The following is a 17,696-nucleotide window of genomic DNA, read 5'->3' as shown; positions in this document are numbered from 1 at the left end:
TGAAAAACGGAGAAGGGTGAGGAAAGAGAGGAAGAAGAGAAAAAGGGAGAAAAAGTGAAGAGGGAAAAGAAAGGGAAGGGAATGAGAGGGAGGACAGAAAAGTGAGGGGGAGTGGAATGAGGAGGGGAGTGGACAAGAGAGGGAGAGGGAAAGAGAAAGGGAGGGAGAGGGAAAAGGATGGGAGGGGGGGAAAGGACAGGGAGAAATGGAGCAAACGTGAGAAGTGATAAGATGGTAAGCTAAGCTGAAGCATGGAAGGTCAATGTTATGCAGGCAGGCAGGCAGCAGGGAGGCAGAGGGATAGGCAAATAGTCAGGCAGAGACGCAAACAGGAAGGTAGGGATGAACGGTGGTAGGAAGGAAGGCAGGTAGGCAATGTGGAAGTCGAGGTGGCAGTGAGGAAAGCTGGTAGGAAGGCAGACAGGCAGGCAGACGGAGAAAAAGGCTGAAAGGAAGGGAGGAGGGCAGGCAGGCACCGTGAAAGGAATGGTAGGCAGGCACGCATGAATGAGGGCACGGTGAGGAGACAGGAAAGCAGGGAAGTAGGTTGGTAGGTAGGCAGCTAGGTAAGCAGGCAGACAGGCAGTAAAGCAAGACGGAAGGCAGGGAGGAAGGCAGTTAGACGGGCAGACACGCAACACACAGGCAGAAGGCAGGAAGGCAGGTAGGCAGGTACGGTAACAGGCAGGTTGAGTCATGAAGGCAAGCACGAGTAGGTAGGTTGTTAGGTAGTATATGTATACGAGAGAGAGAGAGAGAGAGAGAGAGAGAGAGAGAGAGAGAGAGAGAGAGAGAGAGAGAGAGAGAGAGGTGAAAGCACAAGAATGAGGAAGAGAGAAGGAGGGGTGAGAATGTAATATGATGGGGGAGGGGCGGAAAAGAGAGTGAGAAGGGGAGCTGAGTGAGAGAGATAAGAGAGTGGGGGGCGTGGGTGGAAGGGAAGAGGGGAGGGAGGAGTGGGAGGAGAGGAAGGAGGGAAGGGAGAGAAGGAAGGAGGGAAGGGAGAGAAGGAAGGAGGGAAGGGAGAGAAGGAAGGAGGGAAGGGTAGAGAGGAGAAGAGAAAAGGGGCAGGAGGTGTAGGGAAGAGAAGAGAGAAGGGCTACAGGATAGAAAAAAGAAGAAAGGATGAGAAAAATAATACAGACGAAGGATAACAAGAGAGAAAAACAAAGAATGAGAAGACAGGAAGAGGAGGAAGAAAGAACAAAGAGACGAGAAGCATGAGAAAAGAGAGGAAAAGAGAGAAATGGAAGAAGGGGAGAGCAGGGAAAGAGAGAAGAACGATCAAGAAGTGAATGACAAGACACAGAAAGAATGCAAAACATATGGAAAAAAGAGGAACTGAGAAGAGATCGAGAGAAAAGGGTGAATGTTAAGAAGAAGGAAGGAAGGATAGAAAAGGAAGATGAAAAAGGGAGGAGGCAAGGAAAGGAGGGGGAGGACAGGAGGAATGGGAGAAACGAATGGGAGAAAGGGAGAGAGACGGAAAGACTGGGAGAAGGAAAAGGAGAAAATGGAAGACGAAAGGAGAGGTTGGAAGGATGAAAGAAAATGGGAAGAGGAAAGGAAGCAAAAGACAAAGGAAGAGGGAAGGAGACAAAGATAGAAAGGAGGGGGGGGGAAGAACAGGAAGAGGAGGGAATGAAAGAAAGGGAAGAAGAAAGGGCAGAAAGTGACAGAAGGAAATGGAAACGGGAGGCAGGCGGATGAAGAAATGGAAGAGAGTAGAGAGGAAGAAAAGAGGGTGGTGAGAGGAGATAAGATACGCGAAAAGAAAGCAAGTCTCTCTCTCTCTCTCTCTCTCTCATCCAATCCCTTCTCGCCCCATCAATGGCGTAGGTGACCGGAGCTAGGTTACCCATTCCCGGCATTTAAGGCAATGGTGAAAGCCTCGCGCGCCCCTGAGTAGCGTTATGGGAGCAGGAAACCCCAACCAACCCTCGGAGTGAAGCCCTTAGGGTCCCAACTCAGCTGAAACGCCTTATCCCACTGTACTACGAATTATCCATCTGGTTATATGGTTACGACCCAACGAAGTAAATGGTCTCGTGGGTTAAAGGAAACTGGCTTATCATTCAGTGTAGTGTCGCCTGATGGTTGCACTACATCGAGTGAGTGGCTGGTGGGCACCTCGCCAAGGAAACAGAGAGAGAGAGAGAGAGAGAGAGAGAGAGGCTATTGTACGCGTCTCTTCTTTGTTGTTGTTGTTGTTGTTGTTGTTATTGGTGCCGTTGTTGTTATTGCTGCTGCTGTGAAGAGTTTTTTAAAATCTCAAATCTATCTTCCTCCATCCACATTTTCTTAATTTTTCTCTCTCTCTCTCTCTCTCTCTCTCTGCCACCACCGCCTTCCTCTCTTCCATCCTTTCCACCTCTCCTTCCCAGCTGCACCCTTCCCTCCACTTCCCTCCCTCCCTTTCTCTCCCACCTCTTTCTTACCCTCCCCTCCCCTCCTCGTCCCCTCTCTCCCCTTCCCCCCCTTCCTCCCCCCCCTCTCTCTCTCTCTCTCTCTCTCCAACGCTCCTCTTTAACTTTCGCCTCCCCTCTCCCCTCTCTCCCGTCCCTTCCTCTCTCCCTCTTTCTCTCTGAAGAATTTCCCTCCCATCTCCCTCTTCATTCCTCCCCAGATTTCTCTCTCTCTCTCTCTCTCTCTCTCTCTCTCTCTCTCTCTATCTATCTATCTATCTGTTTCTGTCTGTCTGTCTGCCTGTCTGCCTGTCTACCTGTCTGTCTTTCTGTCTGTGTCTGTCTGTCTGTCTCTCCCTCGCAGTGTACCCACCTCTCTTCACGGCATTGCTCTCAGACGCTCTCTCTCTCTCTGTCCTTTCTTCCTCTCTCCATCCTCATTTCGCCTTTAATCCATTTACTACTATGACCTTCACTTTACCACTAAGACATCTACTTTATTCTTGATTCTTCCTTAACAGTTTTATTTAAGTTTCGAAGGAACTCTCGTGCAGGGATTAACAAGGCTTCATAGAGTTTCACCCCCAGTTCGAAAATTGTCTTTAGTTGGAAAAAAAGTTAATTGGAAAAACGAAGACATAAAACAAGTTGTAAGATAAAAAGAAAATATAAATAGGTTAGAGTAGTGAAGAGGTTAATTATAATATACTGTTTTTTTTGTTCTGACTGTCCCTCATAGATCTAACATTGGTCCATCTCTGCTTGCGTTCCTTCTTCTTTTTCCATTCCTTCCCTCACTCAACTCTCTCTGCTCTCTTCTTCCTTCATCCACCTTTTTCCTTCAATTCTCTCTGTCTCTGTCTGTCTGTCTCCCTCTCTCTCTCTCTCTCTCTCTTGTTCACATTCTCTTTTTGTCTCTCAGATCTATTTCTCTCTTCTTTCGTGCCCCCCTTCCATCGCTCTCTCTCTCTCTCTCTCTCTCTCTCTAGCCTGTTTAAAGCAAGCGAGAATGCCTGTGTAATAAGAGTGAGGGTGAGCATTCTTTAGCAGAGTGACGAAGGGGGGATCACACTGGAGGGGGAGAGGGAGGGAGACGTGGAGGTGGGATGGGGAGGGGGAGGGGGAAGAGGAGGAGGAGGGGGAGGGGGAAGAGGAGGGGGAGGGGGAGGGGGAGGGTGAGGGGAAGGGGAGAAGGAGGTAAGTGGGAGGGGGAAGGGAGAAGGAGGAGAGGGGTAGAAGAGCTGTAGGGAGGAAACAAGAGGGAGTAGGGAGTGAAGGGGAGAGGACCAGGTAGGGAGAGAGGGGAGGAGAAAAGCATTAGGGAGGGAAATTGGGGGAGGAGGAGTGGCTGATAAACGAAGAAGGAAAAGGGGAAAGGTAGGGAAGAGGCTTAGTGGGCAGAGGAAGGAGGGGATGGAAAATAAAAGAGAAGATGGAAGGGTAAATGCAGAGAGGGGGATAAGAGACGATAGGATACCAGAGGCGGGGAGAGAAGAAGAGGGACGAGGAGAGGGGGAGGAAGAAAGAGAATGGGAAAGGGAAGGGAAGGAGAAAGGAAGGAGAGAGAGTGGGAAAGGGAAGGGAAGGAAAAAAGAGGGGAGAGAGCGGGAAGGGAAGAGGGAGGAGAGAGGAAGAAAGCAGGAAGGAATGGGGAAGGAAAAAGGGATGAGAGAGTGGGAAGGGTGGGGGAGGTTAGGAACTGAGAGGGCAGAAACGTGTCAGGGAAGAGTGACGGGGTGGGGAGGGGAGGGGGAGACAGGGAAGAATGGAGTGTGTGTGTGTGTGTGTGTGTGTGTGTGTGTGTGTGTGTGTGTGTGAGAGAGAGAGAGAGAGAGAGAGAGAGGACATCATACTGAAAGGGCTATATATTTTTCTAAACCCTTTCACGTCTGCTGAATGAAAGCGTCTGGAAAAGTACGAATAAATAAATAAATAAATAAATATCCCAAGCCAAAATGAATAACAAGACAGTTTAGGATAGAACTGAATAACAAGTGTGAGGAATTATGCATAAGAAGAACGAATTATGAATAAGATCGAGAAATCATGAAGAGGAATGATGAATTATGAATAAGAATGAGGAATTATGAATAAGAGTGAGGAATTATGAATGAGGAAGTATGAATAAGAATGAGGAATTATGAGTAATTATGAATGAGGGATTATTAATAAGAATGAGGAAGAATGAATGAGGAATTATGAATAAGAATAAGGAAACGAAGAAGAATGAGGAATTATGAATAAGAATGAGGAAGAATGAATGAGGAATAATGAGTAAGAATGAGGAATTGTGAATGAGAATGAGGAAGAATGAATAAGAATAAGGAAGAATGAATGAAGAACTCTGAATAAGAATGAGGAAATATAACAAGAACAAAGATCCATGAACAAGAACTAGGAATCAGGAACAAGGAATCATGAACAAAACGGTGAATCATGAACAAAGCGAAACCATAACCAAGGACGAGGAATCATGAAGAAAGAACAGGAATCATGAAAACGAACAGATTCTCAATAACAGGAAAAGAGAATCATGAACAATGAATACTGAATAATGAATCATGAACAAGTAATCAGAACTATGAATCATGAGTATCAAGTAAGAATTATGAACAAGAATGTGATATCGGAAAGAGGAATCATGAACAAGTGCAAAGAATCACAAACAAAACCAAGGAATCATGAAAAAGTGCACAGAATCACAAATAAGCGCAAGAAATCACAAGCAAGTGCAAGGAATCATGAACAAGACCTAGGAATCACGCATAAGACTTAGGAATCATGAATAAGTGTAAAGAATCACGAACAAGTGCAAGAACTCACGAACAAGAGGATGGAATCACGAACAAGACGGAGAAGGAATCATGAACAAAACCAAAGAATCGTGAATAAGTGCAAGGAATCATGAACAAGTGCAAAGAATCATGAACAAAACAGAAAAATCATGAACAAGTGCAAAGAATCATGAACAAAAGCAAAAGAATCATGAACAAGTGCAAAGAATCATGAACAAAACAGAAAAATCATGAACAAGTGCAAAGAATCATGAACAAAAGCAAATGAATCATGAACAAGTGCAAGGAATCACGAACAAGACCGAGGAGGAATCATGAACAAACGCTTGATAACATGGAGTTCTGGAAAACAGGTTAATTACTCGGAAAGCCTAATATTGATAATGGTCGTTACGCTGCCGTGATTAGGTATTGTAATTAGTCCTGATGATGACAGACTGAAAAACAACTCGAAAACAGAATCATCATCATCATCATCACTGTAATAAACCCTCAAAAAATGTAGATATATAAAAACATCATCATCATTACCTTCCTCCTCCTCCTCCTCCTCATATCATCATCATCATCATCATCATCCCAGCTCTAACTCCTAGCTGTGAGCCAGGATGAGGTAGGCTCCCAGGAAGAGAGAGACAGCATGAAGGCAGGAGAGCTGTCACACCAAATAGCATGCCTAGTGAAATGGGCAAGACACTCATCCACACGCCATTCAAGTCACCAAAACCCTGGCTCCACCTCACAAGAAAAAGCATCGAGAGTTTATCATTTATTTATGTATGGTGGACCCTCTTTCATATACTTCATACCCACGCTCCCACTAGGGGGTCCACATGAGTCCACAAAAGAATTTCAAGGGGCATGGGAATTAAATCTCTCTCTCCCTCTCTCTCTCTCTCTCTCTCTCTCTCTCTCTCTCTCTCTCACTCTCTCACCAAAAATCAGAGAACAACCATTATAGTTTCGTTGGAGAACATGTGTCTGACTGTGAAGAACATGTGTCTGACTGTTAATTTTTGCAAACAGTACACAGGTTCATTCACTGTTATGCACCGTTAACTTCCATAGCAAAATTAAATATAAAAGCTGGTGAGATGATTGTGTGGTAATTAAAAAAAAAAGAAAAAAAAAACCGCATGCCTTGTCGTACCGTAGAAATAATATCAGTGATGCATTTATTATAGTGGGGGCTTAAAGAGAACCCCGTGATTACTTAGCGTTCATTAAGAAATTGCACTGCGGTAATAAACGAGTAACGATTTTCTTGGTGAGTAATGAACTGTCAGTGAGTGATGACTGTTTCTTATTAATATTACGTATCCTTCATGTCGAGTTAAAGATGATGTTCAAGACTGATAAATGTCGTAGCACTTACAGATATTACAATACTTACAGAATAATATTACTGCTAAGCATTTTATTTCCCTTCACATAAAATGAAACTCGTGTGTTCGTTGTGAGCCGATTTGCTTCTTTTTCTACATGTGATGAAAGGACACGCTTTTTCGTATTTACACAAAGAACTCCACAGTAATTTTCCTAACATCCTTTGCAATATCAGCATAAAAACCCATATGAATGTGTTCAGCTGCTCTAACTTTTCATTTGGCTTAACGTTACTTGCAGCTTCAACAGGGAATAACACTGTCGCACACGTAACACGAGGATGTATGTTGACTATTACCTGGAAAAATGGCGACTCTTAATTTTACTAGCGTGTTTCATTTTACTGAATGTGTAGGGTACGGTAGAGGGTCCACTCGTGAGAGCTCGTTGGAAATGGGGGAATGAGACGAAAAAAATCCTGAAAAACATGAACTAATACTGGAAAGAAAGAAAGAAAGAAAGAAAGACAGACAGACAGACAGACAGACAGACAGACAGAAGGACATACAGAAAGAAAAACTAAGGGAGAACTAAAAAAAAAAAAACAGCCCCCGAAGCAAAAGACAGATATACTGCTCCAAATGAAAATGACTTGCCCCATGTTTGTATCAATATCTCCCTTTGCTCTCATGTCCCTTTTGGTATTTGGCTGTCAAATGATAATGTTCCCTAGAGGGTTGGGGCGTGTACTGCAGGGTAAATAAAGAACCTAAAACGAAAAATTAAAATAAATAAATACTGACGAAGAAGGTCGGATCAACTCACGCTGCGCCTTGCTAGACTTCTTGGTGGTTGGGGTCCAGCGTATGGCGGAGAGGTCGTCCAGGAGTCTGAAGAATCGGTGGTACTGGCGACTGTTGGCACGAAGCTTCACCATGCTTGACCCCTCCATCATGTACTGCAGACAGTCGTATGCTGCAACACAACACCATAAACGTTAACACCATGACACACACACACACACACACACACACACACACACACACACACACACACATTAAATACAATACTACCAGTACAGCATACTATCATATCGTTAATATCACAACAGCAGTACGTCACAACACACCACACACATTACCCTGCAATACAATACCGTAACATCACCATCATAACACATGTTCTCTATCATAACATCAGTAAGCTGCAACACAACATCACAAGTGTTTTAATTGTAACTGTACGTTGTAACATAGCACCAAGGCGTAATAATAACATTCATACGCTGCACCACAACACCTCACACATTATCCCAACAGCCTATGCGTCTTTTCATCATATTGCAGTGAACTGTTCAAACAGAAGAATTACAACTACATTTAGAATCTTCCCTAAAACAGGATCAATTCTGCATAATAACCACTCCTGGCATAAATAATCGTACTTTACCTAATTTATGCATTTATCTACATGCTCGCTACTAGGGGAGCGTCCGGAAAAAAATGTTTCCTTTTTTTTCCGTATTTTGGAAAGTTGTACAAGTAGGCGATATCTGCAACTTTCCTGCCTCTCTTTATCACATGCTAATCGCGTTACCTACTTTACTTTGAATTAACTCTTTCTATCCTATTCCCGTTTATTAAATGTTAAAAATTTGTACATACATACATACATACATACATACAAATATACCGGTATTATAACTATATGTACCATAAGTATGCATAGACAGATAGATAGATAGACAGATAGATACAGATATACTACATGCATCCTATTACCAACTACATTAGGGCGGCATCAGAACACGGGAAAAAACATGCTCCATACCTCCAACCCCCTCTGCCTCAGATCAGCACATCGTCATCATCCCCTCATTACCTATTCTCTCTATATGACCACACTATTTCAAAACATCTTGGTATATTCTCCCCACATATACTTACTTTTTTATATTTAATTAATTCATTTTTCATTCTGTCCGCCTTTGGCCGTAGACACGAAAGTCCTTTCCTAGGGGCTCAGCACTCCTCCTACAATCTGGGCCAGTGTAATGATATTATCGGCGATGTTTTTATGACATGTCGGTGGGTCTTCTGGATGATCATTAAGTTTGTTTAAACTAAATTCAAATAATCAGACTGTTTCCTGCTCCAGCCAAGGGCAATCACTTATTCCGTAAAACTCGGTCCGCTAATTTCGTTTAACCTGAATTAATTTTCGTCAAAGTCAGGAACCCGTGACGTGAATTTCCTATCTGGTCGTCTGCTTTACGTCCCAGAACGCGCCTTGGTATTTTTCTCTTTTCCTTTCCCCCAGAACGTGAAGTTAGTGGTGCAGCCTCAGGTATTTCTGAAATAAGCAATTTGGGCTGACTATCGTTATTTTTTACATTAATCATTTCACAAAAATCACCTATTTCATACCTGCATATATATATATATATTTAGAGGGTATATATATAACAGAGAGAGAGAGAGAGAGAGAGAGAGAGAGAGAGAGAGAGAGAGAGAGAGAGAGGGGACAAGTAAAGTGATGAGGCAAGGTAGAAGAGCCTTTGTAGCGGCAGGTCAGGAAGAGACATGAGGTGTGTAAAGTGAAGGTCATGCACCACACCACCACCAACAACCTCATGCTTCACTGCCTTCACTAATTGGATCACCCGCCACATAAAACTTAGCAGATCAGACACAGATTAATAGGGCCTGACGTAAGCCGTAAAATGCAATAATACTTTGAACAAGAAAACCTTTGGTAAACACACACACACACACACACACACACACACACACACACACACACACACACACACACACACACACACACACAGAGAAGTGAAATTTTATTCACCAAAAAATTACCTTTACCCTGAAGTATACAGTGGTAGTGTGTTTCTTAGGGAAATTTCTCTTGATTATTATTTTGTAGAGATCCAAGCTAGTTAACATTTGTGTTTAGTGGTAACCTTTCCGAAAGAAAAAGAAAAAAGTTTCCGCCGAAGCACTTGATCACATTTCATATTACCTTTTCTCTTATAAAAATGATCTCAGACATCAACCGTACATGCACACACTGAAACCCATGAACACTGAATAAAAATCACGTGTGTGTGTGTGTGTGTGTGTGTGTGTGTGTGTGTGTATGGAGACGAGGTGAGGTAGGTAGGTAGGGGCGGTCTATGATAATGGACTGTACTGCATTGTAGTTGGGTTTCAGTCCTTCAGACCACCTCTTCTTCCTCGACTTATCTGCTTACAGTACCTAAATATTCACTTGTATCCATTTTATATAATTTTAAACACGAACAAATCTGCATAACATTTCCTTCTTTCAGTCTACAGCAAGATATTTCAATCCCGGAAGGGGTGGCCAAAAAAGATCTCCATGTATCCCTGTCCTCCACCATCAGGCTGCCATCTCTCCAACTCGCACCCCTTTCACTCATACGCTTCTCCATCCCAACCCTTCATCTCGCCTTCGACCTCCACTTTCCTGTCCCCCTTTAATCTCATTCACATATACTCTCCCGATGAACCTCTCATTTACCATTTTCCTTCTCACACCTTTCTCACTCTTAAACTTCTCCATCAAAACTACTGCCCTCCCCAACCCTTCGCCCCATCTTCAGTCTTCCCCCTGTCCTTTTCCTTTCATCCCACTCACGTAAACTCTCCCAGTCAGTCTCTCATTCCCCCTTCTCTTCAAATGACCACAAGCCGACTCAAGGTACGAGAGAATACTAACTGCACCATAATACACATAAGTCTGAATGGGAGAAAAATTAATGAACTTCCTAAATCAACAAAAATAAAGCACAATACAAAGCAGGATCAAACGACGAAAATTTAATACTAATTCAAAGGCACATTTTCGGGGCCACAGTAAATTAATAAAACTTTGATATCCAGACTATAATGATGTAAAGGAGATTATTAGCCCGTGCTGTTCGAAGGCGTATTTATTTATTTATCTATTATTATTATTATTATTATTATTGGCGCCTGGTGGTTTAGTGGATAATACCGGTGCTCCAATCGGATTGAGCCGGTGAAGGTTTATATCCAGGGGCTGGTTGGGGTTTACTGCTCACGTAATGCCACTCAGGGATGAGTGAGGCTGGTCACTCTCATCTTAAATGCCAGGACCAACTTGCCTAGCCCCGGGCTCCTACGCTCCTCATGGGGCAACGTAGGATTAGATGATGGCTGGCTGGCTGGATTATTATTATTATTATTATCTATTTGTTTACTTATTCACTCGATTTAGTCTTGTTATTTCCAGGCGATTAATTTCAACTTTAGGAAGGTTTGTCGAACTGCAAGGGTTACTGGATACAACCTTCATTAACCCACTCACTACAATGACATGTATCTTAGGCCATTTATACTACCTTTAATCGACGTAATTAAGTATAAGAGAGAATTTTCGAACCAGGTGTTAGACATAGCTTTGTATAACCTCCTCACTAACATGTCCATCACAGGCCGTAAAAAAAAAATCTCTCTGCTCAGATTACGATGAGAGAGACGTCAATGTATAGGAGCAAATCTCCCCTAAGCTGAATAAAATCGTCTGGCAGTGTCAAGAAATAACCCAGACAAGCCTTCCTAAGGTTGAAAGGCTTAGCACCACAAAATTCACGCCCCGAATAAGATTATATAAACGTGATTAGATTCTCCCGGGAAAGGCGGACCAGCGTCACATTGTAAAGCAAGGCACCAAGGACTGGATTGAAGGGCTTTATTTCAGCTTTCTTCTTTCAGTTCCATGATGTGATTTTTTTTATTCTTGCTGAGGAGAGAGAGAGAGAGAGAGAGAGAGAGAGAGAGAGAGAGAGAGATTTCATGTTGCTCAGTGGCAGAAAAGGACAACATTACAAATCTACGCTCCCTCCACAGCGCTTCTTCGTGACCAGCACCATATTCTAGTGCTAATTTTTTGTTATGGCTCAGTGGTAAAGACGGACACTGAGAACTTTTAGGCCAGGTTCGAGTAAAACAGATATAATAAGCTTCCTAAGGTGTCGAGAATACGGCTGTTAGTGAGGGGGTTACAGTATCATTCCGGCCCCAGCGGTATTCGAAATGGCATAGGAAACTTCGCAGCATCTATTCCTTAGCGATTTATTTTCCATATTACACCTTAACATCCTCTTGTATGCTTTTTACATCGTTTTAATATCGACATAACTTGCATCAGTGACATGCAAGAGGATACTGAGGTGTTATATGCAGAATGAATAGCTAAGAAATATGTGTTACGGGATACACAAAGCCACCTAGAAGACGGACCACAGGATCAACCAAAAGTGATACTATGAATTTTCACTTGCACAGTCAGGGACAAAAGTTCATCTACTCTTCCATCACATCTGTTCCCAGGTCAAGTTCGTCAGTTTCCTCACTGACCCATCATATCAGAGGAAGCCATCTATGGGCAGAAAAATAATATCAAGCCGCTCACAGCTTCATAAAATTATCAACCGAAGGAAATTGAGAAACAGAGGTGATATGGAACACGATTTTTTCTGGCTATACCATCAATCAGAGTAAAGTCAGATGCAGAAGAGGTGAAACAGTAAACAATTTTTTTTCCTAGCTGTCCAATCACTTAACTGGGAAGTCAGGAGGGATTTTTAGCAACAGAACGAGATTCCGAATTAAGGTTTTCGCCACAATCCATCCACACAAACCAAAAACTCTGGCGAAAATAATGTTGTGTTTGCCCGTGTGCCAAATATCTCAAAAACTCAAGGTGGGAGGCAGAGGAAGTTTGGTGACTGGGTTCATTGTGAGCAAAACTCGCGTCCCGTAAACTTCTGAAGATTCCACCACGCTCCTCTCAACTCCACCTCACTCCAATCCACTCCACTCAGCCCTCCTTAACTCCTGCCAGCCCTGTGACGTATTTTCCCACTTATTCTTGCTGGAGAGGGACGCTTTTAAGTTGTGGCATCAGTAACAATGGGTCTATCCGCCGCCTCAACTTCCTATCCCCCAAAAGGTGGATCATGGACTGCAGGAGAAGGATAATTTTGGCCGACTGTCCTTTGGGTTCACATGTAGATGAACGTGGGATTACAGCTGCCAGCTACTATTACTGCTGTCATTACTACAACTTCTGCTGCTGCTGTTGCTACTACTACTGCTGCTACTACTGCTGCTGCTACTACTACTGCTACTACTTTATTCAGCTAAGGAGGGCCCCTTAGTAGCAGAGTTGTTAATAAAAGCTATATCTTCCTCCTCTAGTCCGAAAAGTCTCCTCCAGGCTTCACAAAACGCTCTGTAGATAGCTAAAACTAACTAAATAAACCTCATTGAACTGAAAGAATCAATCACTCAGTCCAACGACGTATCACTATTTCAGCCACATGCAGACGATTTCCAGTTAATAAGAGGGGTTTTGAAAAGAAGGGGTTAGGCGTCAACACAGCTGGAGGTTGGGGGGGCCCGTAAGGTTCCTAGCACCAGGGCCCCAGGGTGTCTCTCCCAGGCCCTAGGAGAGAAAGGAGTAATGAGAGCAACGGTATATCTAGTTCCTGTAAAAGTCTCTCTTGAGCATAATAAAATACGTCGAGGTAGAAAGGAGTGAAGCCCATTACAACGAAGACCTTTTCAGATTTTTGACTACTACCAAAACGATGACAACTCAGGAAGGCTTTCTAACAGTGAAAGCTAAATCTAACCCCCCCCCCTTCGAAAAATGTCCCTTCAGCCGAGTGAAATCGTCTGGCGGTGTTGAAGAAAAAAAAAAAAAAAGCTATAAGACGGACGAGGTAAATCAGACATTCCCCGCCCCAGTGAAGCTCTTGACTACGAACATCTTTTTCTTCCTTCCTTTCTTTCTCTCTTTCTTTAATAATTCTGGATTCCCCGCATTGGCCGCTTGACGACGATTATCTTTCTTTTTTCTTTTCTGTTGTTAGATTTAATTCTGGCGATCATCTGACGATTTGATTAATTTCCGTAGCACTATTTTCACGTCTCATCAACACTCTTTCCTTTCCGAATTATTTTACACAGTTCTTAAGTTTACAATACTACTTTTATGACCCGGACAACTCTTTTTTTTTTTCTTTTATACCCGCTAACGTCAGACAATTATCCAGGCGAGAGTGAATCATAGGAGCCAGAAAGTGTTAATACAAGTATCATATTATTAGATATTATTCACTACAGATTAAACGAGGCGGAAGTACAGTCACAGAAACGACTATCTTCCCGGTTCCCTATGAGGAAAATTTACACCTGGCGAAATACAGTAAAAACTACTTATCTTCCCAAGTGCGTGTTTCAGAGGGTTCGGTTTTTCTGCTATATATTTGTCAAACTTTGGCCTGATAATTGTCTCTGTACAGTATAGCATGTGTCCTAAAGAGTGCCCAAGTTATCATTCTTAATCTTCTATATTGATTACTATTATCCCTCAACTACTAATAATACCCCTACCTTATTAAGACAATTACTCATCTCCTCCTACACCAATTATTAATACATTTCCTCATTTACTCAAACTTCGCCAAAATTTTCCATCCCTCCATCTTGAATGCTGGGTTGTAATGCTGGATTAATAATACAATACGGCGCTAGTCACGAAGAAGTGTATTGAAAAGGATGATGATTCGAAATACTGTCTTTTTGTGCCAATGAACTAAGTGGAATAAGCTGCAAGAGGGCAAAAAATTAGACCAAGTTACAACAAAAACAACTTCTACTACTACTACCACCATTATCACCACTACACTACTACTACTGCTACTACAACTACTACCACTACCAGTACTGCTACTACTACTATTATTACCACTACTGTCACTACTACTACAACTATTACTATTGTATCCCGGAAGTTATTAGGACGCTGTTATTTTAATTACATCCCTGATAAAAGGAAGGAGGCTTTCTCACTCATCACCCTCCACCCCCTCACCTTCCTCCCCTTCACCTTCCTCCCACTCACCCCACTCCTCTCCTCCCCTCTTCCGTCCTCATTCACCCCTTCATCATCATCATTTTTCCTCCCTCTTCCTCTCCTTTCCCCTCCCCTCCCCCTATCCTCCCCTCTCACCTCCCTTCCTTCCCCCTCCATCACCTCCACGACTTTCCCTTTCTCCCTACCTTCATGTCCCCCACCCCTCTCTCTCTCTCTCTCGCTCTCTCTCTCACCCCACTTCACTTCCCTATGCCCCCACTCCCCCCTCCCTCTTCCACCACCTAAACGGCTCTCTCTCTCTCTCTCTCTCTCCTCCTTCTCCCCTCTTCCTTTTCTTCCCTTCTTCTCCTCCAAGGCCCTTCCTCCCTCCCTCCCTCCTCGCCTTTCCTCTTGATATCTAACGGTATTTTCTCGACTTCCTCCTCTCCTCCTCTTCCTCATCCGCTATTCCTTTCCTCCCTTCATACGTTGGCTTCTCTCTCTCTCTCTCTCTCTCTCTCTCTCTCTCTCTCTCTCTCTCTCTCACACACACACACACACACACACACACACACACACACACACACACACACACACACGCAAACACACACAATTTTATTTCCTTGTCTTGTCCTGTTCAATATTTTGTGTCTTTCATGTGAGCAGTGAGAGAGAGAGAGAGAGAGAGAGAGAGAGAGAGAGAAAGAGAGAATATTCCTCCTTTATCACTTCTTCTAACACTTCCTTCCATTTAAATCGCCTTGCTCCATTCTCCTCCAATTTTATCTTTATTTCCTTATATCCTCCCTTCACCCCTTCTCTTCTTCCTCTTCTCCTTCTCACTTCCTTTCCTCCCTTCATTTTCCCCTTCTTTCCTTCACCCTATCTTTCAACACTCTTCTCCCCTTTATCTCCATCCTCCATCCTCCCGATCTCCAACACCGTTACCTCCAACACTTCTCACCTTCTCCTTTCATTGCCTTGCCTTTTAAGTGGTTGAGCTCTGTACTGCTCACCGCAAGAACGCGCGATAGATCCCAAGTTATGAAAGAAGCCCACATGGAGAAGCTGAAATGCATTAAAAAGGTTCCTATCCCATTTACTAGCCTGCGTATGAGTTTAGCTTAGTTTTGCAATCTTGGAAAGGTTTTGTTCAATTTAGTAGGCTCTTCACTGATGTCAATGATTAGGAACAGGGAAGTGATTATGGTGGAAAAAAATTCACTGTATGACATTATTGTGATCCACATTTTAACGTACGGAACTGAAGCTTGGATTCTGTTGGAAAAACACAATTCAAGAAGGAAAGCCGTGGAAATGAGTTATTCGAGAGGAACATGTGGGATTTCATGGAGACACATATAAATGAGGAAATGAAGAAGCGTTGTGGTACTAATAAGGATGTGACTGGAAACGTTAAGAGCAACACTCTGAGCTAGTTTGGCCATGTGGAGACGACGGAGAAAGAAAGCCTGACTCGAAGAGTGAATGTGAATGAAGGACAGGGGGTTAGGGAGACCGAGGATGGGATGAAGCCATGGAGTGGAGGGATTTATGGGAGAGGGATGTATCAGTTGGAGGGAGGGCAGCCAATTGGTAGAGGACAAGGCAACATGGAAGCGATTTGTTTATGGCCACCTCTTATGGGATTAAGGCTCCCTCGTACTGAAGGGATCAGTGAAGCTTATGTATAATCCTTCAAGTTTTTTAAAAAGTCCCCCTCCCCTCAGGTTAATAAAATCGTTTACACAGTGGCGTGCACAGAAAATCCGAGGTTCAGGGATTCTACCCTTCCCCCTCCTAACGCTCCTTCCCTTCCTGTCTCCCTCCTCATTCCCCTCCATTCAATGCCACTTCCCTTCTCTCCTTCCTCCCTTTCCTTTCCCCTCCCTCTTTCGCCTTTCTTCCATATTTCCCCTCCCTTTTCCCTCTCCTTCCCATTTCCTTCAATGTCCTGCTCTCTTTCTTCTCCTCTCCTCTTCCTCCTCCCTCCCTGTACCCCATAACCACCCGACAAACGCCAGTCAATGACCCGACACTGTCCGAGATGAGACCTCAATCTCATCACACACACACACACACACACACACACACACACACACACACACACACACACACACACACACACACACACACAAACGCTGAAACGGTGGCTGGAAAAAGGGACTGGAAAACTAAAGCGACAAAAAGGCGAATGAAGAATGCAATAAGCACAGAATTGTCCACGTTATGATTCAGGGAGGGGAGGTGGGGTGGTGTATGGAGTGAGACAAAAGTTCGCCTAATATTTCACATCTTTTACTCGTCACTTTTCCCTGATGGACGAGTTACAGTCTGGGGGAGATTTTCATCTTACATTTTACCTCTTCTACTCGTCACCTTCCTCTTGGTGGCTAATATTCTTAAGCTGAGAGAGGCATGATATGTTCCTCTGTCCATACCGTAGATGATTCTGTTTGATCTTACGCTTCTGGATGGAAAGTGACCGACATTTCCTTAGTGTTAGTGCAGTGAAATAGTAGGCGAACTTTCGTAATTTACTGCACAAGATGAAATGGCGTGCTGCTGGATTAGGAGCATATGGATTAGGTTTGAAGCATGTGGGTTAGATTAGGTGCATGTGGATTAGACTGAGAGCATGTGGATTAGACTGGGAGCATGTGGATTTGATGGCTGGCTATGGTAAGTGGATGAGTGATAGATGAAGCCAAAAAAAAAAAAAAAAACTGACGAACCGTGGATGTGATGGATGAACAGCATGTATGAGGAAGCACATAACAAGGGTTGCTCTCTCTCTCTCTCTCTCTCTCTCTCTCTCTCTCCCTTATACAAGCACGGTTTAGTCAGCGTTATCAAAGTCTAACTTGTATGACTTACTCGTTACTTACTCACTCCGCCACGTTCACACCCACATGAGTGAGCCGTCTCCGCAATAAAAAGGACATGACACAAGCTTCTGGTGAACTGCTATTTACAGGCCACATTGTGTATGTTGTCCTGACACCGAAGGAGTAAATAGAATGCATGACTTTCCTCTGCTGTTCTCAGGGTAAAGTCACGCTTGTTCCAAACATGTCATCGACAAGAGGAAACGAAGCTCAGGGGACCGTCAAACGTTCAGACTTGGATATTGCAGCAGCTCTAACCCTGTGCTTCGTTTCATCTTGCCAATCACACGTTTGGAGCAAGTGTGGCTGCATCCCAAGAAATCTGGAATTTTCGAGACAACCTTAAGGCGACATATTTTCACTGCCAT

At 43.5% G+C, this 17,696-nt stretch overlaps 1 protein-coding gene across 4 annotated transcripts in view; it reads right to left on the bottom strand.

The window, feature by feature from the left end:
- Positions 1-17,696, bottom strand: part of LOC145405374 (inactive phospholipase C-like protein 1) — a 454,317-nt gene that overhangs the window by 114,838 nt on the left and 321,783 nt on the right. For all 4 annotated transcript variants that reach the window (XM_080276781.1, XM_080276782.1, XM_080276779.1 and 1 more), the window contains exon 3: positions 7,352-7,501. In XM_080276781.1, the coding sequence (XP_080132907.1) occupies positions 7,352-7,501 (150 nt within the window). The remainder of the gene's footprint in view (positions 1-7,351; positions 7,502-17,696) is intronic.

This window comes from Coenobita brevimanus, chromosome 66, assembly GCF_032717465.1.
Source record: "Coenobita brevimanus isolate Jiangsu-jjx chromosome 66, ASM3271746v2, whole genome shotgun sequence".
Classification (NCBI taxonomy): Eukaryota; Metazoa; Arthropoda; class Malacostraca; order Decapoda; family Coenobitidae; genus Coenobita; species Coenobita brevimanus.
The sequence above is the reverse complement of the archived record's forward strand: the minus strand, read 5'-3'. Positions and strand labels throughout refer to the sequence as shown.